Source organism: Vanrija pseudolonga, chromosome 4 (assembly GCF_020906515.1).
Source record: "Vanrija pseudolonga chromosome 4, complete sequence".
NCBI classification, from domain to species: Eukaryota; Fungi; Basidiomycota; class Tremellomycetes; order Trichosporonales; family Trichosporonaceae; genus Vanrija; species Vanrija pseudolonga.
The window spans coordinates 1082500-1102648 of NC_085852.1; the positions used below are offsets into that span (position 1 = coordinate 1082500).

At 62.1% G+C, this 20149-nt stretch overlaps 7 protein-coding genes and 1 non-coding gene across 10 annotated transcripts; 5 read left to right on the top strand and 3 right to left on the bottom strand.

The window, feature by feature from the left end:
• Positions 1-63: 63 nt before the first annotated feature.
• On the bottom strand, positions 64-2177 carry acu-15_2 (Transcriptional activator protein acu-15). Its single transcript, XM_062772220.1, has 3 exons — positions 1921-2177; positions 349-1864; positions 64-310 (listed from the first exon to the last, which is right to left on the bottom strand). The coding sequence occupies exons 1-3, from the start codon at positions 2139-2141 to the stop codon at positions 107-109; spliced, it is 1941 nt and encodes a 646-aa protein (XP_062628204.1). The 5' UTR covers positions 2142-2177; the 3' UTR covers positions 64-106.
• Positions 2178-2617: 440 nt separating this feature from the next.
• SPAC4F8.11_1 (putative WD repeat-containing protein) lies at positions 2618-6568 on the top strand (the record flags this gene model as incomplete). 2 transcript variants are annotated; one of them, XM_062772221.1, is made up of 13 exons in its annotated part: positions 2618-2674; positions 2723-3129; positions 3164-3367; positions 3405-3479; positions 3516-3916; positions 3956-4452; positions 4489-5560; positions 5601-5697; positions 5735-5954; positions 6000-6060; positions 6098-6119; positions 6163-6361; positions 6562-6568. In XM_062772221.1, the coding sequence occupies exons 1-13, from the start codon at positions 2646-2648 to the stop codon at positions 6566-6568; spliced, it is 3291 nt and encodes a 1096-aa protein (XP_062628205.1). In that variant the 5' UTR covers positions 2618-2645. The 2 variants fall into 2 exon arrangements, with proteins under 2 accessions (XP_062628205.1, XP_062628206.1); XM_062772222.1 differs by lacking the exons at positions 5735-5954; positions 6000-6060; positions 6098-6119; positions 6163-6361; positions 6562-6568 and having other exon boundaries at positions 5601-5705.
• Positions 6569-7056: 488 nt separating this feature from the next.
• LOC62_04G005675 (uncharacterized protein) lies at positions 7057-9066 on the top strand (the record flags this gene model as incomplete). The annotated part of the gene is made up of 1 exon (XM_062772223.1): positions 7057-9066. The coding sequence occupies one exon, from the start codon at positions 7057-7059 to the stop codon at positions 9064-9066; it is 2010 nt and encodes a 669-aa protein (XP_062628207.1).
• A 388-nt stretch (positions 9067-9454) lies between these two features.
• Positions 9455-13258, top strand: SPAC328.05_1 (the record flags this gene model as incomplete). Of its 2 annotated transcripts, XM_062772224.1 has the most annotated exons (14): positions 9524-9710; positions 9806-10169; positions 10402-10465; positions 10504-10597; positions 10635-10766; positions 10801-10954; positions 10994-11358; positions 11405-11594; positions 11635-11927; positions 12043-12056; positions 12391-12420; positions 12559-12708; positions 12873-13014; positions 13157-13258. In XM_062772224.1, 6 exons carry the CDS (start codon positions 11754-11756, stop codon positions 13214-13216), a joined length of 570 nt encoding a protein of 189 aa, XP_062628209.1. In that variant the 3' UTR covers positions 13217-13258. The 2 variants fall into 2 exon arrangements, with proteins under 2 accessions (XP_062628208.1, XP_062628209.1); XM_062772225.1 differs by lacking the exons at positions 12043-12056; positions 12391-12420; positions 12559-12708; positions 12873-13014; positions 13157-13258 and adding an exon at positions 9455-9479 and having other exon boundaries at positions 9532-9710.
• LOC62_04G005677 lies at positions 12043-12134 on the top strand. The gene is made up of 2 exons: positions 12043-12078; positions 12099-12134. It is a non-coding gene; the product is annotated as a tRNA-Pro (tRNA).
• A 119-nt stretch (positions 13259-13377) lies between the features above and the next one.
• On the bottom strand, positions 13378-15796 carry kri1. The gene is made up of 5 exons (XM_062772226.1): positions 15736-15796; positions 15410-15687; positions 14914-15374; positions 14337-14871; positions 13378-14296 (listed from the first exon to the last, which is right to left on the bottom strand). The coding sequence occupies exons 1-5, from the start codon at positions 15743-15745 to the stop codon at positions 13394-13396; spliced, it is 2187 nt and encodes a 728-aa protein (XP_062628210.1). The 5' UTR covers positions 15746-15796; the 3' UTR covers positions 13378-13393.
• A 264-nt stretch (positions 15797-16060) lies between these two features.
• On the top strand, positions 16061-17792 carry COQ1 (putative hexaprenyl pyrophosphate synthase, mitochondrial). The gene is made up of 2 exons (XM_062772227.1): positions 16061-17333; positions 17371-17792. The coding sequence occupies exons 1-2, from the start codon at positions 16161-16163 to the stop codon at positions 17704-17706; spliced, it is 1509 nt and encodes a 502-aa protein (XP_062628211.1). The 5' UTR covers positions 16061-16160; the 3' UTR covers positions 17707-17792.
• Positions 17773-20050, bottom strand: LOC62_04G005680 (uncharacterized protein). Its single transcript, XM_062772228.1, has 2 exons — positions 18834-20050; positions 17773-18785 (listed from the first exon to the last, which is right to left on the bottom strand). The coding sequence occupies exons 1-2, from the start codon at positions 19753-19755 to the stop codon at positions 18061-18063; spliced, it is 1647 nt and encodes a 548-aa protein (XP_062628212.1). The 5' UTR covers positions 19756-20050; the 3' UTR covers positions 17773-18060.
• Positions 20051-20149: the final 99 nt, after the last annotated feature.

Sequence of the window (20149 nt, forward strand, 5' to 3'; positions counted from 1 at the left end):
TCTCCGTCGTACTAGACCCATCGATGTCATTGGAGTATCCTGTTGTTGCATTATTCAAAGCGTCCGTCTGTAGAGTTTTACAATAAGAGTAGTATACAGCGCCTGTCTATGACATGGCCGACACTGGGCTTCGCTGAGCCTGGCTAGCCGCCTGGTGGTTGTCGAGCAGCGTCATGGCGTCGTCTGGGATTACCTGGAGGAACTGGACCTTGGAGTAAATGTTCCACCACTCCCAGGCATTCTGGCTAAAGTTGACCGGCTCGGTGGTCATGCTCAGCAGTGTGAGGATGATGCGGAGGACCTTGCCGCGCTGGGCTGTCAGTTAACACCCTGACGCACCGCACTCACCATGCTCTCGCCGTTGGACGCCAACAGCTCCACAGGGATGCTCGACAGCGTCTCATACGCCTTGGTCGCCATCTCCTCCTTCTCGAGGCGCGTGTCCTCGTCTGGGCAGATGGAGGCGCGGAGGTCGAGCAGGGCAAACTCGGCACACAGCGCCGTGATGGTGATGTTCGCCTGCTGGATCCCAAAGTCGCCGTACTGCTGGGGCACTTCCTCGCCATTGCTGTCCACCTCGCTCGCGCCAAAGCGCAGCCGCAGCGCAGGGGGCAGCCCGTCAATCACCTCGCGCAGGCGGCCCTGCGCTGTCCCGATCCAGCGGCGTAGTGCCGACGGGTCGCGCTGCTCGTCTGGGTCCAGACTCGACTTGTTCGCCCAAGCGCGCTGCCGGTTGATCGTGTGCGCGAGCACCTGGAATACGCGCATGATCGCCACGTAGCCGACGAGCGTGGATGTCTTGCCCTTTGGCTGGGATAGCGCACCCTCGGTCGTGATGTACTCGTCGTCTGTTTCGAGCGGGTACGGCGGCACGCCTTCGAAATCGTGCAGGATGATCGGGCGCCCGGACATGGCGTCGGTCTTGTCCTTGGCGTAAATCGTCCAGTAAATGCGCCGGCTGAGCTCGACCTCGACGACGTTGCACCCTGGCCTGGGGGACGATTCGTTGAGGCCCAGTGCGTGCGCGAGACGGGTAGTCTCCGCAACGAGCAGGTCGCAGACCTGCGGCTTGCCCACTGCCTGCGCCGTGATCCAGTCGAGGATGGTCGACGTGATGAGTGGCAGCGAGGGGTTGAGGCGCTGTCTGTGGCGGATGGCTTCGGCCGCCTTGACGCACCGGTGGAGGATTACCACGAGGTGAGGGCGATCATACGCGCCTGTCATGTTGCTCATCGGGCACTGGCAGATGGTGAACGCGATGATGCTGTACAGGAGGCCGCGGAAAGCCTCGTCCTCCAGGTCGCGGCGCTTGAGCACGTCTTGCGAGAACGTGGGCTTGTGGATCAGCGGCACGAGGCAGTGCTGGCACGTGAGGTACATTTTGAAGAAGAAGGACGCGTCGGTCCATGACAGCGCGTCCTCGAGCCGCAGGCCCTTCTCGTACTCTGTGTCTGTGGGGGTGAGGGGGAGCTCGAGTGGTGGTGCCGAGGGGGGGTCGGACGCCGGCGTCGTCGACGGAAGAAGAGGTGTCCCAACCGATGTGTAGTCGAGGCTGCTCTGCGCAGGTGGCAGCAGCGGCACGCTCGATAACGGCGCGGCCGTCTCGAACAGCGGTGCTGACAACGGCGTAAAACTGTAAGTCGGGTACAGAGCGTTTCGCGCCGAGCCAAAGATGGACCCCTCGGCTGGGCCAGTGCCATTTGCATGGGGGAGCAGCGCGTCATCCACCGCGAGGTCTGGGAGGACAGAGGGTGCGAGCAGCGTCGTTGTCGTGGTCGTACTGGGCACCGCGGTGCGCTCGGCCGCAGCAGCAGGGGTGCGCGAAGCTCGCCTCGCCGAGGTCCTACCTCCCGATCCGCCGCTCCTGTGGTTGCGCGTCAGCTCAGCTCGGTCAGTTGATAGGACCTGCAGGACACGCACCCAACTGGCCGCCCGGGCTTCTTGTGCACATAGTCGTGGGTGCACTCCTTGTCGGCCTTGTAGCAGCCCTTGCAGCGGTTCCCGACGCCGCGCTTGCGCGCGTCGACGAGCTCGGCCTCGGTGAGGGGCGTACAACGCACTTTGCGCGACCGGCAGCGATCGCACGACGGGTTTGCCGCCGCTGCTATCGACGACGACGAGGCTCGCGACGACGACGCCATGACTGCTGCGGAGATAGGGAGCGGGCTGCTGAGGGGGGTTCTCTGCGGCGAGAGGAGGAGAGATGGAGAGTTGAGTTGGAGTGTTCGGCAGATTTGAGAAACGGTGGAAAGCGGGAAACCTTCCGTGTGGAGCGGCGTGTTATGCGGGAGTCTGCTTGGCTCTGGGCAACCACCTCGCTACGGTGCGTCGGTGGGATGTGGCCCAGTGCGTACCGAGGTCTCTGCCTTGTTGACAGTGCATATGAGTGCATGCGTTGCGACAAGAGCCAGTTGATAGCTCTTCGAGCTCTCAGCAAACCGCCCGCGCCTCTCCCATCCTCGTCCGTGCACGTGACAATGACCTCATTGATATTGCATTAGGAAAGCGATAAGGAACGCTGATTTCAACCATTCAAATCCATCGCCAATCAAATACAAACCATCCCGGCCACTCACTCGACAACAATGACGTTGGACTCTTGCTCACCCATCTCGACTGACCATTGACCAAGGCAAGCGACACCCATGAACCGCTTCGCCACGGTCTTATACCCGTGAGCTACCCCTGCTGCATGCAAAGTGGCGCCACTTACGCCCCTCAGCTCGCTGCCAGCGTCGGACGGGCCGACAACAAACGTCACGCCCATCGAGTCGGCGCGCGCCGTGTCCCCCGTCGAGCCGTCGCCGCAGCTCCCGACGCCGCTGTCAACAAGATCGCTGTACGACGACCCGCGGACGACACGCTATGTACCCCCATCGCCGTTACCAGGCGACGACCGTGCATCTGCGCTGCGGCGAGACGACTCGCCCGGCGCCAGAAGCGGCGCGTCGACGCCGACCAACCGGATCCGCCGTGGACCGGACCGCAGCCTCCGCATCAACCTCATGCAGGTGGCCGCGTCACAGCCCAAGTCCAAGGGCCGGAGACCACCCAGTGTCGCCGCGAGTGGCCGGCTGACGAGCTTGGCGCGCGGCCCAGGGATGCGCTACGTCGTTGGAGGCGGACAATGTGAGTAGGAGTGGTTGGGTGACGCTGACGGCAGACCTCCGCGTTCTCGAGATTACTGATCCACAAACTGGGCCAAAGAGTGATATTGCTGAGGAACCAAAGCCTTCGACCATCCGCCAAGCAGGATCCCCGTTCGCCCGCGGCCCCGGCGGATCGACCATCAGCGAGATTGTTAATCTCTGGAAGGGGTCATGGGCTATTGGAAAGGGTGTCAACGATGTGGACTGGGGTGTGGGAGGTGAGTGGTGTGGTTGTGGTCGTCGCTGATGCGCCAGCGTTCGAGACCAAGGTCGTAACGGCAACACCTAGCGGCAACTTCATGGTCTTTGATATCAATCGCGGCAAGCTTGGTAGGTGTATGTGTGTTTGATGCGGGCTGACGCCAGACCGCGAGGTTCTGGGTGGACACCCTCGCCCCATGAACGCAATTACGTTCTGCAAGTCGCAGCAGTACTCGCACCTCGTGCTCACGGGCGGGACAGAGGGACAGGCGCGGCTCTGGGATCTGCGCGACAACGAGCCGACAAATAGAAAGTACTACAAGCATAATGCGCCGATCAGCGCCTTGACATTCTGCCCTGACGACCCGCACCTCTTCGTCGCCGGCACCGAGGCAGGCGGACTCTTCCGCTACGACTACCGCGTGCCTAACAAGGCTGTGGGTAAGATCTGGGGAGCGCACGGCTCCAAGCCCGTGTTCGACTTGAAGTGGAAGACGAACGGGGAGGGCCATGTGCCAACGGGTCAAGGGTGGCTAGCGAGTGCGGGTGGTGACAGGACGGTCCAGGTGAGTTTTAGCAGAATCATCCGTGTTCTAACCCGTCAGATATGGGACATGTCGCACTCGTGGGAGAAGGGAGCCACCCCAACACATGCCCTGCATACAGCGTACCAGATCCGATGCGTCGACTGGCGACCTCAGCACCCTACCGAGCTTGTAGTGGTGCCTTTCAACCAACCTCTAGCATCGGCGTCGGCCGAGTCTCCGAGCATCTCAACAACACCAACACCCATGTCCATCCCCCTATCTGACGACATTGACTCGTCACTGGAGGTCTGGGATGTTCGCCGACACTACGTCGCAAAGTATGCGCTTCCAGGGTACGACGGGAACGCCGTCGCTGCAATCTGGGACGACGACAACTCGATCGTCGCATGCTACCAGAATGGTGGTCTCGTGCAGATCGACCTGGAGAGCCGCGTGTCGCCAAGGACGATCCCGCTGGAGACAATCCCCCGCCAGGTCGTCGCTTGGAGTGTGAAGAACGAGCTGGCGTACGCGATTGACCGTTTCAAGCTCGGTGAAGTACCGTTTGACGATGTGTAAGTTCATGGCCGGCGGCGTTGTTGACACCTCAGGCGGCCAGAGTTCTCGGGCCACTGGCAAGTGGGCCGTCCCCAGCACCGTAAGGGGGTCGCAGACCCGCCATATGAACCACTCCAGGCGTCAGGTACCATCCCACTGGACGACGGCCGGGATAGAGAGTTCCAATACCTGGCCGATCAATACCGCTTGGAAGGCGAGCCGGAGGCAGCGTGCAAGTGGAACAGAGAGGTTGCCAAAATCTGTGGCAAGGAGGACGAGGCCCGCCTCTGGGACTTTCTACAAGGCCTCATTGAGGAGTTTTCATCGGCTCCAGAAGGTATCTTCAACGAGGCTGTGTTCTCTCAGACGACGACGGCTCCGGTCCCCGTTCCAGTAGTCAACCCTCCCTCCCCACGACGAATGGACAGCAGGCGTGCTTCAGACTATGCGGGCATCTCACTCGAGGAGGGCGAAGGTATTGTGGCCTCGGATAAGGGTTCCGACACAGAAAGCAGTTCGTCCTCGTCAATGTCTTCCGGACCACATACCCCGAAGAAATCCCGTTTCAAGGCGTTCGTCCCACCAACAGTAGTGGGCAAGTCGCAGCCGCCTCCGGTCAGGCCGATCCTTGGTGGCCGTAGCGAGTCGTCAGCCACCGCAGTACCGACCTTGGGGGCATCCTACCCGAGCCTCCTTTCGCGATCAATGACAAAGAGGTTAACAATCGAGACACCGAGCGAGTCGGACACGCCAAATGGCGGGGAGATGGACTACCCCGATCCCTATGGCATTGCAGCCGCCCTCGAGTCAACCATGAACAACCGGGCGTCGACGAGTGGGGGTGGCCGGTTGACGTCAAAGTCGACGCCGCAGAGTACTCGTCCTCCATCACCGTCGGAGAAGGATCGAGTACCCGATCGTGTGGTTCCCGTGCGGCTTTCAAGCGCCGCAGTATCTGTGGTTAACAGTGCCCGCCCATCCGTCGTCGCTGTCACCAAAGATCGCATCCAGCCGGGAACGATCACGCGCCTGGCTCAAGGATCTTTCCCGTCTACCGAGTGGGAGTTGTATCGGGAGAAGCGCTGCACGGCTCTGCTTGACTGGTGGCGTTCTTACGTGGAGGATGTGAGTTGGCCAGCTGTTCCAGATCGTGCTAACGTTGTAGGGCGAGGCACAGCTGGCTACCACCGTGTTCGTTGTCGGGTCGATCGTTGTCGATTTCCCACAGAAACAGGCGCAGCGTGTACTAGAGGCGTACCTCGGTGAGTAGGCTGATAGCCGACAGCGGCTTACACCCAGAACTCCTCGAAAGGCACAGACTGGCAGTCCCTGCCGCATACATTCGCCGCTTTGCGGGTATCCTCGAAGAACAAACGATTGCTGCTCAGGAGGGCATCACCCACATCCTGTACTGTGCCAAATGTGGCAAGTCAACAGGGTCACTCGAGGACACGGGCGACAAGAAGCGGTTCTGGTGGTGCACACGCTGTCGACGGGGCGCACAAAAGTGCTCGGTTTGGTGAGTCTTGTCGCCACCCAGAGTGGGCATTGCTAATGTCGTCAGCCACGAGTCTGTGAAAGGACTCTGGATGGCATGTAACAAATGTCACCACGGAGGGCATACAGTGAGTGTGTGAGTTGTGGCGTTGCTGACGTTGGTAGATGTGTATGCGCAAGTACTACCGTGAGTATCTACCGAGTCTACTGGCCTGCTGACGAGTGCGCAGTGGAGACCGAGACGACACCACAGCACACAGGCCGTGCGAGGTCAACGACGCCACCACTGCCGAGACATTCTCTTCTCATCCAGAGTGCTTCTCAGGAGTCGGGCCTGACGCGCAAGTCGTCCGACCTGTCCCACGGCCATGAGAGCGACGCCACCATTGATGGGCTGCCTGGCGTGTTCACCAACACGTGCCCCACGGGGTGTGGCTGCCAATGTCGCACTGCCAGTGGGTGACTGGGCTAGATGGTGGCGTCGTTGTTGGGGGTAATGTAGGCAGTTTGCTTTTTGTCTTGTTGCAAGCTGTGCAAGGAAGGAAGGAAGGAGGGATGGGTGGGTGACTCGACAGTGGTAGCAAGCAGTACTTACACGGCCGGCACCTGCGTCATTGCTTGCTTGCCAGCCGATAGTTGGGTGGCAAAAAGTCAGAGCACTTAAGTGGGGGTGGCGTCTAGAATTCCCGAATTTTGCCACCCAAACCACCCAATGGGCGTTTTTGCCACCTAGTGGGGGCAGTCAACTGGTGTGCCAAAGGGCGAGATGGCCTGGCTGGCACACTGTCCGCGGCTGCACCCACGCAAGGCCGGCAGCACAAAGAACTGCCATCTCGCATCTCAACTTTGTCTTTTGCTTTGTCACTCTCCAACCCACTCTCAATCAATCAAATCCCCTACTCCATCACGACCAACACATTCGCACAGGTCGCCCGCGCGTCTCGCACACGTGGAAAATACCCAACAAGCCTTCCTTCCCTACCCCACACCCCACAACACTTGTGGCGGGCCCACACAGAAGGCAAGGCCATCACATCTCACCTTGGGTCGCGCCCATCCACCTCTTTTAACCCCACACTCCATCATCTACACGAGGCAAGTATCAATCGCGAGCCACCCTCAAGATGGTGTTTGCATCCAGCCCGCCTTCATTCGCTTACCTAGTCCCAACAGTCTGGTTCGACCAGGAGTTTGACGGCTGGGAGACGATCTGCCCGCTGTTGCTCTCTCCCCAAGCCAAGGTCCAACCCCTGCTCCGATCGCGGCGACTCGTGTCCCCGTCCCCGAGCATGTCGAGCGACGACGAGCCGACAGCGACAAACGGGACAACACCTCGTGCCGCTGCTACCAAGGCGGCTGTTGCTGCCTTGCCCGCTCCCATCACTGGCGGCGGCGGCGGCGGCAACAGCGCACCCAACTCGGCTGGCACGGGTGACTCGCCGACCGGGCCCGCGAGCTCGAGCAGTTCCTTCTGGCAATCCTCCACCCTCTCTACAGAACCAATGTCGACAGAAGCAGCTAACGGTACCAATGGTACCGCGCCACCACGTTCGCGATGGACTAAGGCTCGCTCCACGTCCACCGAGTCGTCATTGTCCCTCTCGGGCATGACCACGTTAGGGTCCATGTACAACCAGGACGGGTTCCCCAATTACCCTCCTGCGCAGACGGACAACGGTGAGATTGCGCAGCTTGCAATGGACGACGCCGCCATCGCAAAGCAGCTCGCCTTGACTGACGAGGCGGTCCGGTCGATCAACGGGACACCCGGCGTTGTCCAGGCACGCAGCCTGGGCATGATGGGTGCGCCTTCCGGCCACACATACGAGCTGCCGCGATCCATGGCCGCGTTCGTTCACCGACACACGAGCGGAGAAGACCGAGACCTCGCCACTGGACGGTCGTTTGTGTCCTCTGGCTCGTCGACATCCTCGGAGGAGTCGGAACACTTGGCATCCGTGCAGTGGGTCAAGCAGGTTTCGGCACCATCCCCATCCTACTCGCCATTCAACTCGTACTTTGACCGCCGAGATGCCAACCCCAACATGCCCCCTCCGGCATCCACCCGACGTGTAGCTTCGCCACGAAGAAACGGCCAGTCATTGCCGAACGGGCCCCAGTCCCAGCCTCAGGGACTGTCATTGCCTAGCGGTCCTCAGCACAGTGCCTTGCCGTCCGGAGTTCCAGGAGATGCCCCTGGCGACAATGACGACGACGACCAGACCGTCGGTGGTGTTGGCCGCGAGGGCAGCCCTTCGTCCTCATCTGCTAGTGGCCTCGACCTCTTGTCCGTCGCCGCGGCCCACCACGACCGCAACCGATACAGTACCTCTGCGAAGCGTCGCAACGGAGCTGAGGCTGTTGCTCAGTGGCGCGAGAGTGGCATCCCGACTGGCACAAGCCGCTTGACAGATGTACGCGCCGGATCCGGTGGACGCGACTCACCCGGCTACGAGAGCACACCGAGCGACGGACAAGGCCGAGGAGATGCACCCGCCGAGCCACCGAAGAAGAGACGACGAAGCGAACTACAGCTCGAGCAGCCCGACGCTCGTTTACGGCAAGTCACGAGTCCCACCGATAACGGTGCCGAGTCGGAAGGCAACTCGAGTTACGAGGACGGAAGCGGCGAGGACAGCGACTATGCTGGCAAGGGCCGTAAGCCTGGAGTCAAGAAGATCTCCAAGCCTGCCAAGATGCGAGTACGGGCGATCCCTGTGCCCGCCGCTCCGCCGTCCGCGTCTGCGTCCAACACTCCTCCGGCGGACAAGAAGAAGGGCCGCAAATCATCTCCTACCCCTGGATCCGCCAAGTCCGCTGCTCGCCGCCTCAGCGAGAGCAGTGGCAAGGCGGGGGCCCTGGGAGCGGGCGTTCAGTGCGAGTACGTCAATCCGCTCCCACCCTACCAGCGATGCCCCGACATCTTCACGCGCAAGTATGACATTCCCCGACACATGGCCCGTCACGCGCGTCGCGAAGGTGACTTGGTAGCCGAAGGCAAGCTCGCAGATGACAAGGCGCTCTTGTGGAAAACCATTCGAGACAAGCCACGGATCCGTTGCAAGACCTGTGGCGAGTTCTTTACACGCCAGGACGCCCTCAAGCGACACCAGGCCAAGCAGCACCACCACTAGGGTGGGGGTTGTTTTGTGAAATACAAATGCTAGTAGAGGAGAGAGTAACGACGATACTTGACCATTGGAGGTCCTAGTACCCTGTAGTTAACGACGACGCGCGCCAGCCGCGCAACACATGCATGGGTTTGAAGTTGTCTTTGGGTGCGTGCCACACTCGGTGAAATTGCATCCGCCGGGGCACTGCCAGGGTGTGGTGAGGGTGAGGCTTGGCCGTGTTCCTTTGGCTTGCTTGGGTGGCGGTGGGTGGGCAGGGAGTGAGGGCATGCTGTTGTGACGTGATTGCTGGTGGTGGTCACTAGCCAAGCCAAGGTGGTCAGCATCATTGTCCCTTCCTCACACAATCGACGCATCGGCCGACCAGCATCATCCATCCGACATCACAGGCATGGACGACGACAGGTACCGCGATGGTGAGCATGGATGGCGCGTGAGAAAGCACGCGCGAGCTAACACGCGCGGTAGAGCGGCGGCGAGACCGCGACCGCGACGACGATCGTGAGAGCGACCGTGGCTCGAGGCGGTCGCGCGACAGAAGCCTGAGCCGCGAGCGCGAGCGGAGACGCGACGACCGGCACGACGACGAGCGCGGCGCGCGCCACCAGCGCGACGATGACAGGAGCAGGGACGAGGAGCGGCACCGCGTAGGTCTGGCGAGAGGCGAGGTCGAGGACCTCAGCGGTCGCGTCTGGCGGGGTTCATAAGCTGACTCTGGGGCTTTCTTTCCTCACCACCACAGCGCCGCTCTCGCTCTCGATCCAGGTCGCGTTCCCCCCGACCGCGCAGATACTCGACCAGTGACCGCGACCGCGAGCGTGACCGTGACCGCCCGCTGGACCGCTCCGACCGCTCGTACCGCCCCGACCGAGACCGTGACCGTGATCGCGACCGCGACCGCCGAGGGATGAGCCCGACCCGCGTCGACCGCCGCAGCCACCCCGGCACGGGGTTCCACCGCGCCGACAGCGCCGGAGGGCCGATGAACGCGTCGCATGAGGAAGCCGAGGCGCACGCGCGCGTCAGCAAGCGCGAGAACAGACTCTACGTCGGCAACCTCAGCTACGACTGCACGTATCGCGACCTGGCGGATTTCATGATTGGAGGTGCGTGGAGGACACGGGGGAAGGGGGAGCTGGGATGGGCTGGCTGGGCTTGGATGGTGGGCAGTGGGCAGCTGGGGCAGAACACGCACGCGGGAAGACTGGCTCTGCAGGAGGCTGGTAGCCGTCAGTACCCACCCAGTGATGTTGCATGGCGTCGGGTTCGAGGGGCGTTGGGTTCGAGGCTGTGCGCGGTGGACTACTACAGACGGAGGGCGGGGACACTGACAAACAGCCGGAGGGAACGTGATCTTCTCAGAGGTCCTTGTGACCCCAGCAGGCGCCTCAAAAGGCTGCGGGTGAGTGCGAGGGTGATGGGCGGAGGACTGACTTGCAGCATTGTCGAGTTTGAGACGACCGACCAGGCGCGTAATGCCAAGGCCGAGCTCGCCGATAAGCAGTTCATGGGCCGATCAGTCTTCATCCGCGAGGTGGGTGAGGGACGTCGACTGTTGGCTGATCCACCAGGACCGCGAGGAGACTGCGCGCTTCGGCGCACCCCCGATCCCAGGCAAGATGGGTATGGCGAGAGGCGAGGCGCGTTCCTTCCTCGGCGGCCAGACGCCGGCCGTTGGCACGCGCAATCTCTTTGTCGGCAACGTGAGTGCCTCTGAAGATCATGGCTGACCTCCAGCTCCCATTACAAGCCTCGTGGCAGGACCTCAAGGACCTGATGCGTCAGGCGGGCGAGGTCATCCGCGCAGATGTTGGTGTGAGCCCCGACGGACGGCCAAAGGGCAATGGGACGGTCGTGTTCGCCGACCCCGAGGCAGCGCGCCAAGCTATCCGTGAGTGCTGCTGCGTAGCGACCTCCCTAACAAGCGCAGAGTTGTTCAACGGGTTTGACTGGTACGGCAGCATCCTCGAAGTCCGCGAGGACCGTTTCGCCAACATGCCGTTCCGCGGGCGAGGTGGCTTCCGTGGCGCCGCGTTCCCGGTGCGCGGGGGTGCGTTTGGCGCGCGTGGCGGCTTCGGACGGGGCGGCTTTGGCGGTGGTGGCTTCGCGGCCGGCGCCAACGCTGCGCCCGTGGGGTACGGCGCCGGGAACGGCAACGGCTTTGGTGGTGGTGGTGGCTACGGCAACAACTTTGGTGCCTCGGCTGCTCCTACTGCCCCGGCCGCTGCGCCAGCCGCGACGTCCGGGTTGAAACCCTTGTCGGCGGAGCCCAACGAGCAGATTCTCGTACGGAATGTAAGTGGCGCGGAGGATGTGACGGATTGGCTTGCTCACTCCCCAGCTCCCCTGGTCAACATCCAACGAGGACCTCGTCGAGCTGTTTGAAACTGTCGGCAACGTTGCCCTCGCCGAGATCCTGTTCGAGGGCGAGCAGAGCAAGGGCGAGGGCATTGTGCAGTTTACTGAGACGGCCGAAGCGCAGCAAGCGGGGGACAGATTCATGGGTTATCTCTACGGCGGTCGTCCTCTTGGTGAGTGTGGTATGGTGAGGGGGTGCTGACGCCGGCTCAGACGTCCAGTTCAACCCTCAGTGGCACTCGTTTGGCGGCTCGGCGGCGCGTGGAGGAGAGGGGGAGCTGGCAGCGTAGGAATATGGCACGTTGTAGCTGTTGCCGTAGTGTATCTGCTGTATGGGTATGTGCGGGTGGTGGGTGTGGCAGTTGGGAGCGAGCAGGTCGCAGGGAAGGGAAGCAGCACAAGGCGCCGCCCATGTCTCGGGCAACAACATCGACACGACTTCCAGACACTGTTCGTCCACAGCCATCCCACATCCCACCGCTCACATGCACGCATCGCACCGTGACGTCAGTAACTTCTGATGGTCGAGTCGTTTCGGTTTCCAAGTGTCAAAGCAAGGATGTCTGTTCGATTCGCTGAGTTCGGCCCGCCCGGACCCAGTCGCGCCGTCTGATTCGCCAGGGCTTCTTGGTTTAGTGGCAGAATTGCCGCTTCGGGTTGAACAGATCCCCCGCAAGTGCGGTAGACCCGGGTTCGATTCCCGGAGAAGCCCAGTCTTTTGTGGGTTGTATAGTCTTTTGCCTCCGCGACCAGCTGGCTGGATAAAATCCTAAAAACCCGCCTTGGATATTCACCCGCCTGCAGACTCCGGCTGGCTGACGGACTCACCCTCGACCATTCGCTGTGAGCTCCGACAACGGCAGGACATCGAGGTCATCACTGCTTGCTTGCTCGTTGCACGCACACAGCACACCACTCATCGACGTGAGCCGGCCGAACGTGATCCAAGGCACCGACTAACGCCCACAGCAACATGTCTGGCTTCCACGGTTTCCGGCAGTGCGTATGCGCGCGGCGGAGCGAGCTGCGTCGGGACCAGCTCGACCTCGACCTCGACTAGTCCCGACGCAGCTCACTCCCTCGCCCACTCGCGCCTTCGGCGCTCGTGCGCTCGTACGCTCGCTGACTCCGTCCCAGGGACATGCCCCCACCCGGCGGGTACGAGACGCTCAAGTACAAGCGTAACCTGCCCGTCCGTGGCCCGGGCGGCATCGCGCTGTTCGGCGGCTGTGCGCTCATCTGCGCGCTTGGTTTCTGGCGCCTCGGCGAGGCCAACCTCGAGAAGCGGTGAGTGCGAGCGTCGAGCGCGCGCGCGCGCGCGACGGAGCGGTGCCATGGCGTTGTGGGATCGCGAGCTGGCAACGACGACGACAGCGACATTGCAAGCCTCGTGCCCCCGCCGTACCCGCGGCCTGCTACGCAGCCCGCGACACACCGCTGACACGCCGCAGCGAGCTCGCCCGCGAAAAGGCCTGGTCGCGCATCTACCTCGTCCCCGCCATCCTCGCCGAGCAGGACCGCGACTCGCACCGCAGGTCACTGGCCGCCCTGGCGCGCGAGAAGGAGATTATGAACGATGTGCCGGGCTGGGAGGTGAGTAGCGCGCAGCGCGAGGGCAGAAGAGGAGGCAGCAGCAGCAGCGAGTAGCGTCCTGTCGCAGCCCCTGCTGTGCTCTTGCTGTCCTCGCCCGCCGTGCGCGCAACAAGAACCAGAACAATACTGACCCCTCCCCCAGGCCGGCCAGTCGGTCTATAACACCAAGCGCTACACGCCCAGCACCATTGTCGTCCTCTAAGCTAGAGCTGGGCCAAACCAAATGTATAGCATTGCACGGGCGGTGGGGTGAGGTGGGGCGCTGAACGCGACGGGTTGGACGTAGCCGAATGCCGACTGACCATGAGCGACTAACCACACAAGCCAGCCAAAGCGCAACATATGCAACTACGTAGTATACAGACTCAGACTCCACCACCTACGCCTCCGCCGCAGTCTTCTTCTTCTTGCGGCGCTTCTTCTTTCCCTCGCCGTCTGCTGCTGCGGCCGCCGCTCCAGCAGACTCTACTGGTGGCTCCTGCTCCTCGCGCTTACGCTTGCCAGCCACAGCGGCCAGCAAGCCCGCCGTCTCGGCCTGCTCTCCGCCCGCGTCGGCAGCCTCGGCAGCCTTGCGCTGGCGCTCCTTCTTCCCTGCGCGCTTCTTGGGCTCGGAGCGCACGCCGAGCGCGATCGTGTTCGCCCCGCGGCCGGGCACGAACATGCCCTTCTTCTTCGACTCGGCGGGCATGTCGTCGCCCCACTTGCGCGACCCGACGCGGTCCTTGAGATCACGCAGGCGGCGGCCGAACCCGCGTCCCTGGAGGCCGAGGCCGCCGCGCCGGTACGGCGCATAGTGCTTGACGCTGATGAGCGCGTTGAGCTCCTCGTCGGTGGCCATGAGAATCTCGGCTGGCGTCAGGCCGTACGAGACAGGCGCAGACTTGGTGTACTTGAACCGCGTCTTGATGCCGCCCACCTCGTCCTCGTGGTCCAGCTCGCGGTATTCGGTCATGGCCGCCTTGACCTTTGCTGCCTTCTCGGCGACCGTGAGACCCTCGACGGCCTCGGCGTCGGCGGCATCCTCCTCCTCCTTGCCCTTGCCCTTCTTGCCCTTCTTCTTGTCGCGGCGGGCCTTGGTCTTGCTCACGGCCGGCTCGCCCTCAAAGTCGGCGTCCATGTTGATCGGTCCGTCGTCATCATCGTCGCCGAGCTCGTCGCCGTTCCACTCCTCCGGCTCGACCCACTCGCCCTCGCCTTCAAACTCGCCGTCTTCAGGGTAGTCTCCGAGGTCGTCGTCGTCCCATACGGGCTTGTCGTCGTCGTCCTCTGGTGTGTCGTCCTCCTGTACTGTCAGCATGTAAGTACATTGTGCTTAGACTCACCGCCTCGGCCTTGGCCTGCAGCATCGCGCCCACGACCCGCTCCCACTCGCTCTCGTCCCACTCGCCCTCCATAATCTTCTCGAGACCCTCCCAGTCGACATTGGCCTCTCCAATCTCCTGTTTCAAGCTCTTGACAAGCTTCTCCATCTCACGGCGCTTCTCGCCCTTGAGACGGCGCGTCTCCTCCTCACGAGCAGCCTTCTCAGCAGCCTTGCGCTCCTCCTTCTGCTGTCGCTTGGTCTTTCGCGTGTCGTCCTCTCGGCGAACCAGAGTGTCAATGTTTCGAGGGTGGGTGACAATGGTCGACGATCCGGGCTCCTCGAAGCGGAAGTTGTACTCGGTCTCGAAGGCGTCGGCGCGCTCGTCAAACTCCTCTTCCTCGTCCAAGACACCCCAAGGGTGCTTGCTCTTGCCCTCCTCGGCTTCGCTCTCGTCGTCGGAGACCTCATCCTCGCCACGAGCGCGGCCCACAATCTCGTCGAAGGTCGGGACGTGCTTCTCCGATTTGTCGATCCATCCACGGTTGAGAATGTAGCTGTGGGGCGTTAGACATGCCTCCCTGCGTGTGTACACTCACTCCATGAGGAAGTCCTCGTCCGCCTGCGCCTTCTTTGCCCTTCGCTGCGCCTTCTTGGCCTCCTTCTCCTCCGCCGAGACCTTCTCCTTCTTCTTTGACTTCTTCTCCGTCACCTCGGCCTCATCCTCGCTGTCCTCGCGGTTGTGCGTGAAGGGCTGGTCGGCCATACCGAGGGCGTGGCGCACCTCCGACTCGCCACCGCCCATCTCGAGCAGGAAGCCGCGGTACGCCTCGTCCTCGTCATCCTCCTCGCCATCGTCCTTCTCGCGCTTCTGAAGGAATCCCTCGTCGTCAGAGTCGTCGTCAGACTCGCCGACCGCCTGGAAGGCCGACACGGCCTCGGCACGCGCGCGGCGCTCCGCCTCGTAGTTGGTCAGGGGGAAGTCGCCCTCCTCCTCATCGCTGTCGTGCTGGACTCCGGCAAGCAGGTTGTCACGGTGGAAGTCCTTGAGCAGGAATGGCTGGCAGGTCAGCTCTGCTTTGCGCCATCACCCACCTTGCTCTCGGCCTTGCGCTGCGCCGTCTTCTCCGGCAAGCCGCGCTTCGTTGCCTGCGCTTGCGTAGCTGCGAGCTCGGTCTGGAGGATGTTCTCGGTACCGTACACGCCCTCGTCCTTCCTCCTAATCTTGGACAGTGTGCGGAGGATAGCGGCGTCCATGGCCGGCGTGAGCTCGTCGCCGTCCTCATCCTCGACCGTGTCGTCGGACGAGTAGTCCGACTCGGAGGCGGAGACGTCGGGCGTGGGTTCGCGCTGAGGCTTTGGTTGGGACTTGGCTGCGCGTGTCAGAATACCTCAGGCATTCAGTTCGTCCATGCTCTCACCTTTGGCCATTGTGCTTGTCTCTTCCCGCTGCTGGGCAATGTGTGTTTGTGTTTGAGATGCACACCGCTTCGGCGCGTAGATGTCATATTGAACTGAACTTTTAAGTGGAGGTCGCGGTGTGGCTTACGTGTCATTTTTGTTATCACTCTGGAACAGAGCCTGCGTCTCTCCTTCCTTCTCTATGTACTTGGTCCTGCTCCGCCCTGCTCCGTGGCCCACCCACCCAGCTGCACCCAGGCCACCCACCAACTGCCCGCCGTGTGGCTGACGATTCGGCCAATGTTCAGCGATTCCCGACGACTTTTCTTTCGTTTCCGACGATTATTTCAACCTCAATCTCACGTCGACAAACCGACCAGCAGAGCGCTCTCATCAGCCTCGCTCCAAACCCCTCGGACGACGCCCTCCCATCACACGCAGCAGCATGCTTTCAAGGGCATCGAGAGCAGCAGCGTGCCGCCTGCACGCGGCGTCTTCTGTCCGCCTCGCAGCTGCCGCCAGCAGCAGGGCGACGCACTCGTCGGCGCCGCGCCCGTCTGCCGCTGCGGCCGCTGTCGCCAGCTCGCCCACGGCGTCGGCGAGCTCGTGGGCTGCTGCCACCGAGTCGGCGCACTCGGTCCTCGTCCCCCCGCCTGTCGCATCCTCGTCTAAGGCTGGCGGCCGGCGGGCAGACCTCGACGACCCCCTCGCGGCGATCACGGCAGAGATTGGCGAGCTCAAGCACAGCCTGTACCACATGCTTGGGTCGAGCCACCCCGCGCTCGACTCGGTCGCAAAGTACTACTTCAACGCTGAGGGCAAGCATCTCCGCCCGCTGCTCGTGCTGCTTATCAGCCAGGCGACGAACGGCATCGCCGGGGACGGCTGGAGGAAGTCGCTGGCCAAGGCCAGGCAACAGGTCTTGACGCGGACAGGCGGAGTCGACGACTCTCTGACAAGCGCGGGAGGCGTCCTCAACGACTGGAACCCCGAGTCGATGGGCCCCGAGCTTGGAGGCGAGATGGTCTTTGCCCAGCCCTACAGGATATCTCCTGCCGGATCGCGGCCTCCTCCTCCTCCACCAATCACTCCCTCTCCATTTGCCGACCTTCTCGCTACTGGTGGACCAGACAGCCCGACTATTCTGCCGACCCAGCGCCGGCTGGCCAGCATTGTCGAGATGATCCATGTCGCGTCGCTGCTGCACGACGATGTGATTGATGCCTCGGGCCTGCGTCGTGGTGAGCCCTCGGCACCAGCGTCGTTTGGCAACAAATTGTCGATTCTCTCCGGTGACTTCCTTCTCGGCCGTGCGTCCGTGGCCCTCTCGCGCCTCGGAAGCAACGAGGTCGTCGAGCTCATGGCCACGACGGTCGCCAACCTTGTCGAGGGCGAGGTCATTCAGCTCCGCGCCACTGCCAAGCCCGCGACCGAGCCCACCACCGCCGGCTTTGAGGAGTACATGCGCAAGACGTACCTTAAGACGGCTAGTCTGATGGCCAAGAGTGCCCGCTCGGCTGTCGTCCTCGGTGGCTGTGGCTCCGACTCGAGCCTCGACACAGTATGGGTCAAGGACGTGGCCTACGGTTTTGGTCGTAACCTTGGCATTGCTTTCCAGGTGCGTTGTCATGTGAAGCGCGAAGCTAACGCCACAGCTCGTCGACGACATGCTCGACTACTCATCATCCGTTGACCTCGGCAAGCCCGGTTCCGGTGCCGACATGCGCCTCGGCCTCGCGACTGCCCCCGCCCTGTTTGCCTGGGAGGAGCACCCATCTCTGGGCCCCCTCATCGCCCGCAAGTTCTCCGAGCAGGGAGACACGGAGATTGCGCTTGACCTCGTCAACCGCAGCCGCGGCATGGAGCGGACGGCCGAGCTCGCGCGCAGCTTTGCTGGAGAAGCTCGCCGCCTCATCGAGCTGCTCCCTCAGAACCCCGCTCGAGACGCGCTTGTCGGCCTGACTGTCAAGGTTGTTGACCGCGTCAAGTAACAACCTACAAAAATAGAGCGCCCCTTTACACATCATCACACTTGGGTTAGAGACGGACGACGCAAATCCATTTGCACCGCTATGCATTCACATCTTCAGATAACAGGCCAGCTGTTTGTCTGAACAGAGCGGAACTATAGGACTACGGAGGGGGAGGTGTGATAGTGTGACAGAGTATGGCAAACAGGGGGACAAGACCAGAGAGAGCCTACGGGGGGTTTGTAAAGGACGCCAGCGCCCGTCACAATCGTGTGTGACAAGCGACCAGCGCCGATCACGGTTTGCGATATTCACAGGGAGTGCACAAAGTGCGGGGAGTTGTTTTTTGGGTTGTTGTTGCGAGTAGTCGTTGGCTTAGCTCAGGACAGTGAGAGTGTAGTCCTTGAAGTAGGCCGTCTGGGCAGTAGGAGGGGCGTACTGGTTGCCCGAGCCTCCGAAGAAGGTGTCGGCCATGATACCGTAGAAGGTAACCTGGCCGTTGACGCGCTGCTGCAAGCCGGTGAGCTTGAGCTTGGACTGGCCGTTGAGAACAATTTCTTGCTCGCCGTTGGACTGTCCGACGTCGTTGAGCTTGACACGGTGAGAGACAACGTTCCACTGGCCGGCGGAGAAGGTAAACGAGCCGCGGCCAATCGAGTCACCGTACGAGGGGTTGCAAACCGACTTGGGCGGGGTGTTGCAGTAGTTGTTGCCCTGCTGAGCAGAGGGAGGGTAGTAGTTGTAGACCTCGCCCTCGCCGTTAGGGCGCCACATGACACGGGCCGAGAAGCACTGGTCACGGTTGTCCTGGCGACCGCCAGAGCAAGTCTTGGCCTGCTCCAGCGACGAGCCACCGTAAAGGCCGGGAAGCTTGCCGCCGAGGACGTAGTCGAAGCCAGCGTCAAACCAGACCGAGTAGGTGAAGACGACTTCGTGGGCGCCGGTGATGGACACACCGCTCTTGTCGCCCTCGGTGTAGAAGTTGAAGCCCTTGCCGTACTGGTTGGCGGGGTAGACGTTGATGTGGCAGTTGGATCCGTCAGGAGCCTTGGTCACCTGAGGAAGGTGGCCGAACTGAAGAGGCTCGAGAGCTTCGGTAACTGTAGGGATTAGCAGGCGCACGGCAAATGGTGTGCTTTTCTACTCACAGGTCAAGGTGTTGGATGCGCCTTGAGCGGTGGACCACGAGGCGATGCCTTGTCCGAAGGGGAAGACCTCACCACCGTTGCCGCCGTTGCCGCCCTTTCCACCGGGGCCGTCGGTGCCAGTGCCACCGGAGCCGCCGGAGCCACCCTGGCCACCAGCCTGGGTACCGTTGCCTCCGTCACCACCATCACCGCCGTCACCGCCAGTGGAGCCAGTGCCGCCTTCGCCGCCCTGGCCACCAGCGCCGCCGACGACGCCGTCACCGCCCTTGCCTCCCTTACCGCCCTTACCACCCTTGCCATTGCTCGAACTTGTGGTAGAAGCAGGGGCAGATGAAGAGGTGGTAGCCGAAGCGGACCAGTCGGAAGACGACTCGGACGACGAGCTCGACTCGGAGTTCCAGTCAAAGGTAGCAGACTGGGACGAGGAACTGCTGTTGTGGTGGGGCGAGGCGTTCAGGTTGGATCCGATGTTGACAGAGGACGACGAGGCCGATGGCTCTGGAGTCCACGACGAAGACGAAGACGACGCCTCACCGTCGTCAGATTGATCGCTGGAAGCCTGGCCGTCGCTGCTAGTACCATTGTCGTTACCAGGGCCAGTCACCAGGAGGTGCGAGGAAGGGGGCGTAGGAGCCGCCGTAGGGGTCGAAGCGGTGGTCGTTGTCGAGGCAGAGACAGGGGCCTGAGCCTTGCAACGCTTTCCGAGCTTGCGGCGGCGAACTTTCCTCATGGCGATGGGAGCCGAGTGGCCGAGGTTAGAGCGACGAGCTGCTGCGTGAAGAGCAGCGAAGTTGGGAGGAGCAACATCCCTCTCGGTCGTCTTTCCGGCGCTGACTCCTCGTGGCAACGAGTGGTCAACCGAACCGATGGAGAGGGCAGATGCGGAAGCCGCCACGAGAGAAAGAAGGAGAGCGGCGCGCATTGTTGGATACAGTTGATTGTCGTGTCAACAGGGTCGAGTCGTGCGAGATGTCGGCGTCGGTGTGTTGTCGGTCAAGAAACTGTCGTCGAGGAGAGATGTCGGAGTGTTGTTGACTGTTGTCGAGTAAGTCGTTCGCAGGTGGCCAGCACTTGTGAACTGATAATGAATGAATAACCGTCACGGACGGGGTTGAGGTGTAGTAGAGAGAGAGGAGAGAGAGGAGACAGGGAAGAAGAGAAGGACAGGATATAACGTGTCGTGGATGGAGAAAGAGGAGAAAGAGGGTTGGGGAGGGGGACGTGTGCAAAGTGCATTGTGAGGGTGAGGGGGGCCACAAGGGACGACAACCAGGGGAACATGGTGGTGGGTGGTCCTGGTGGTCCTGGTGGTCCTG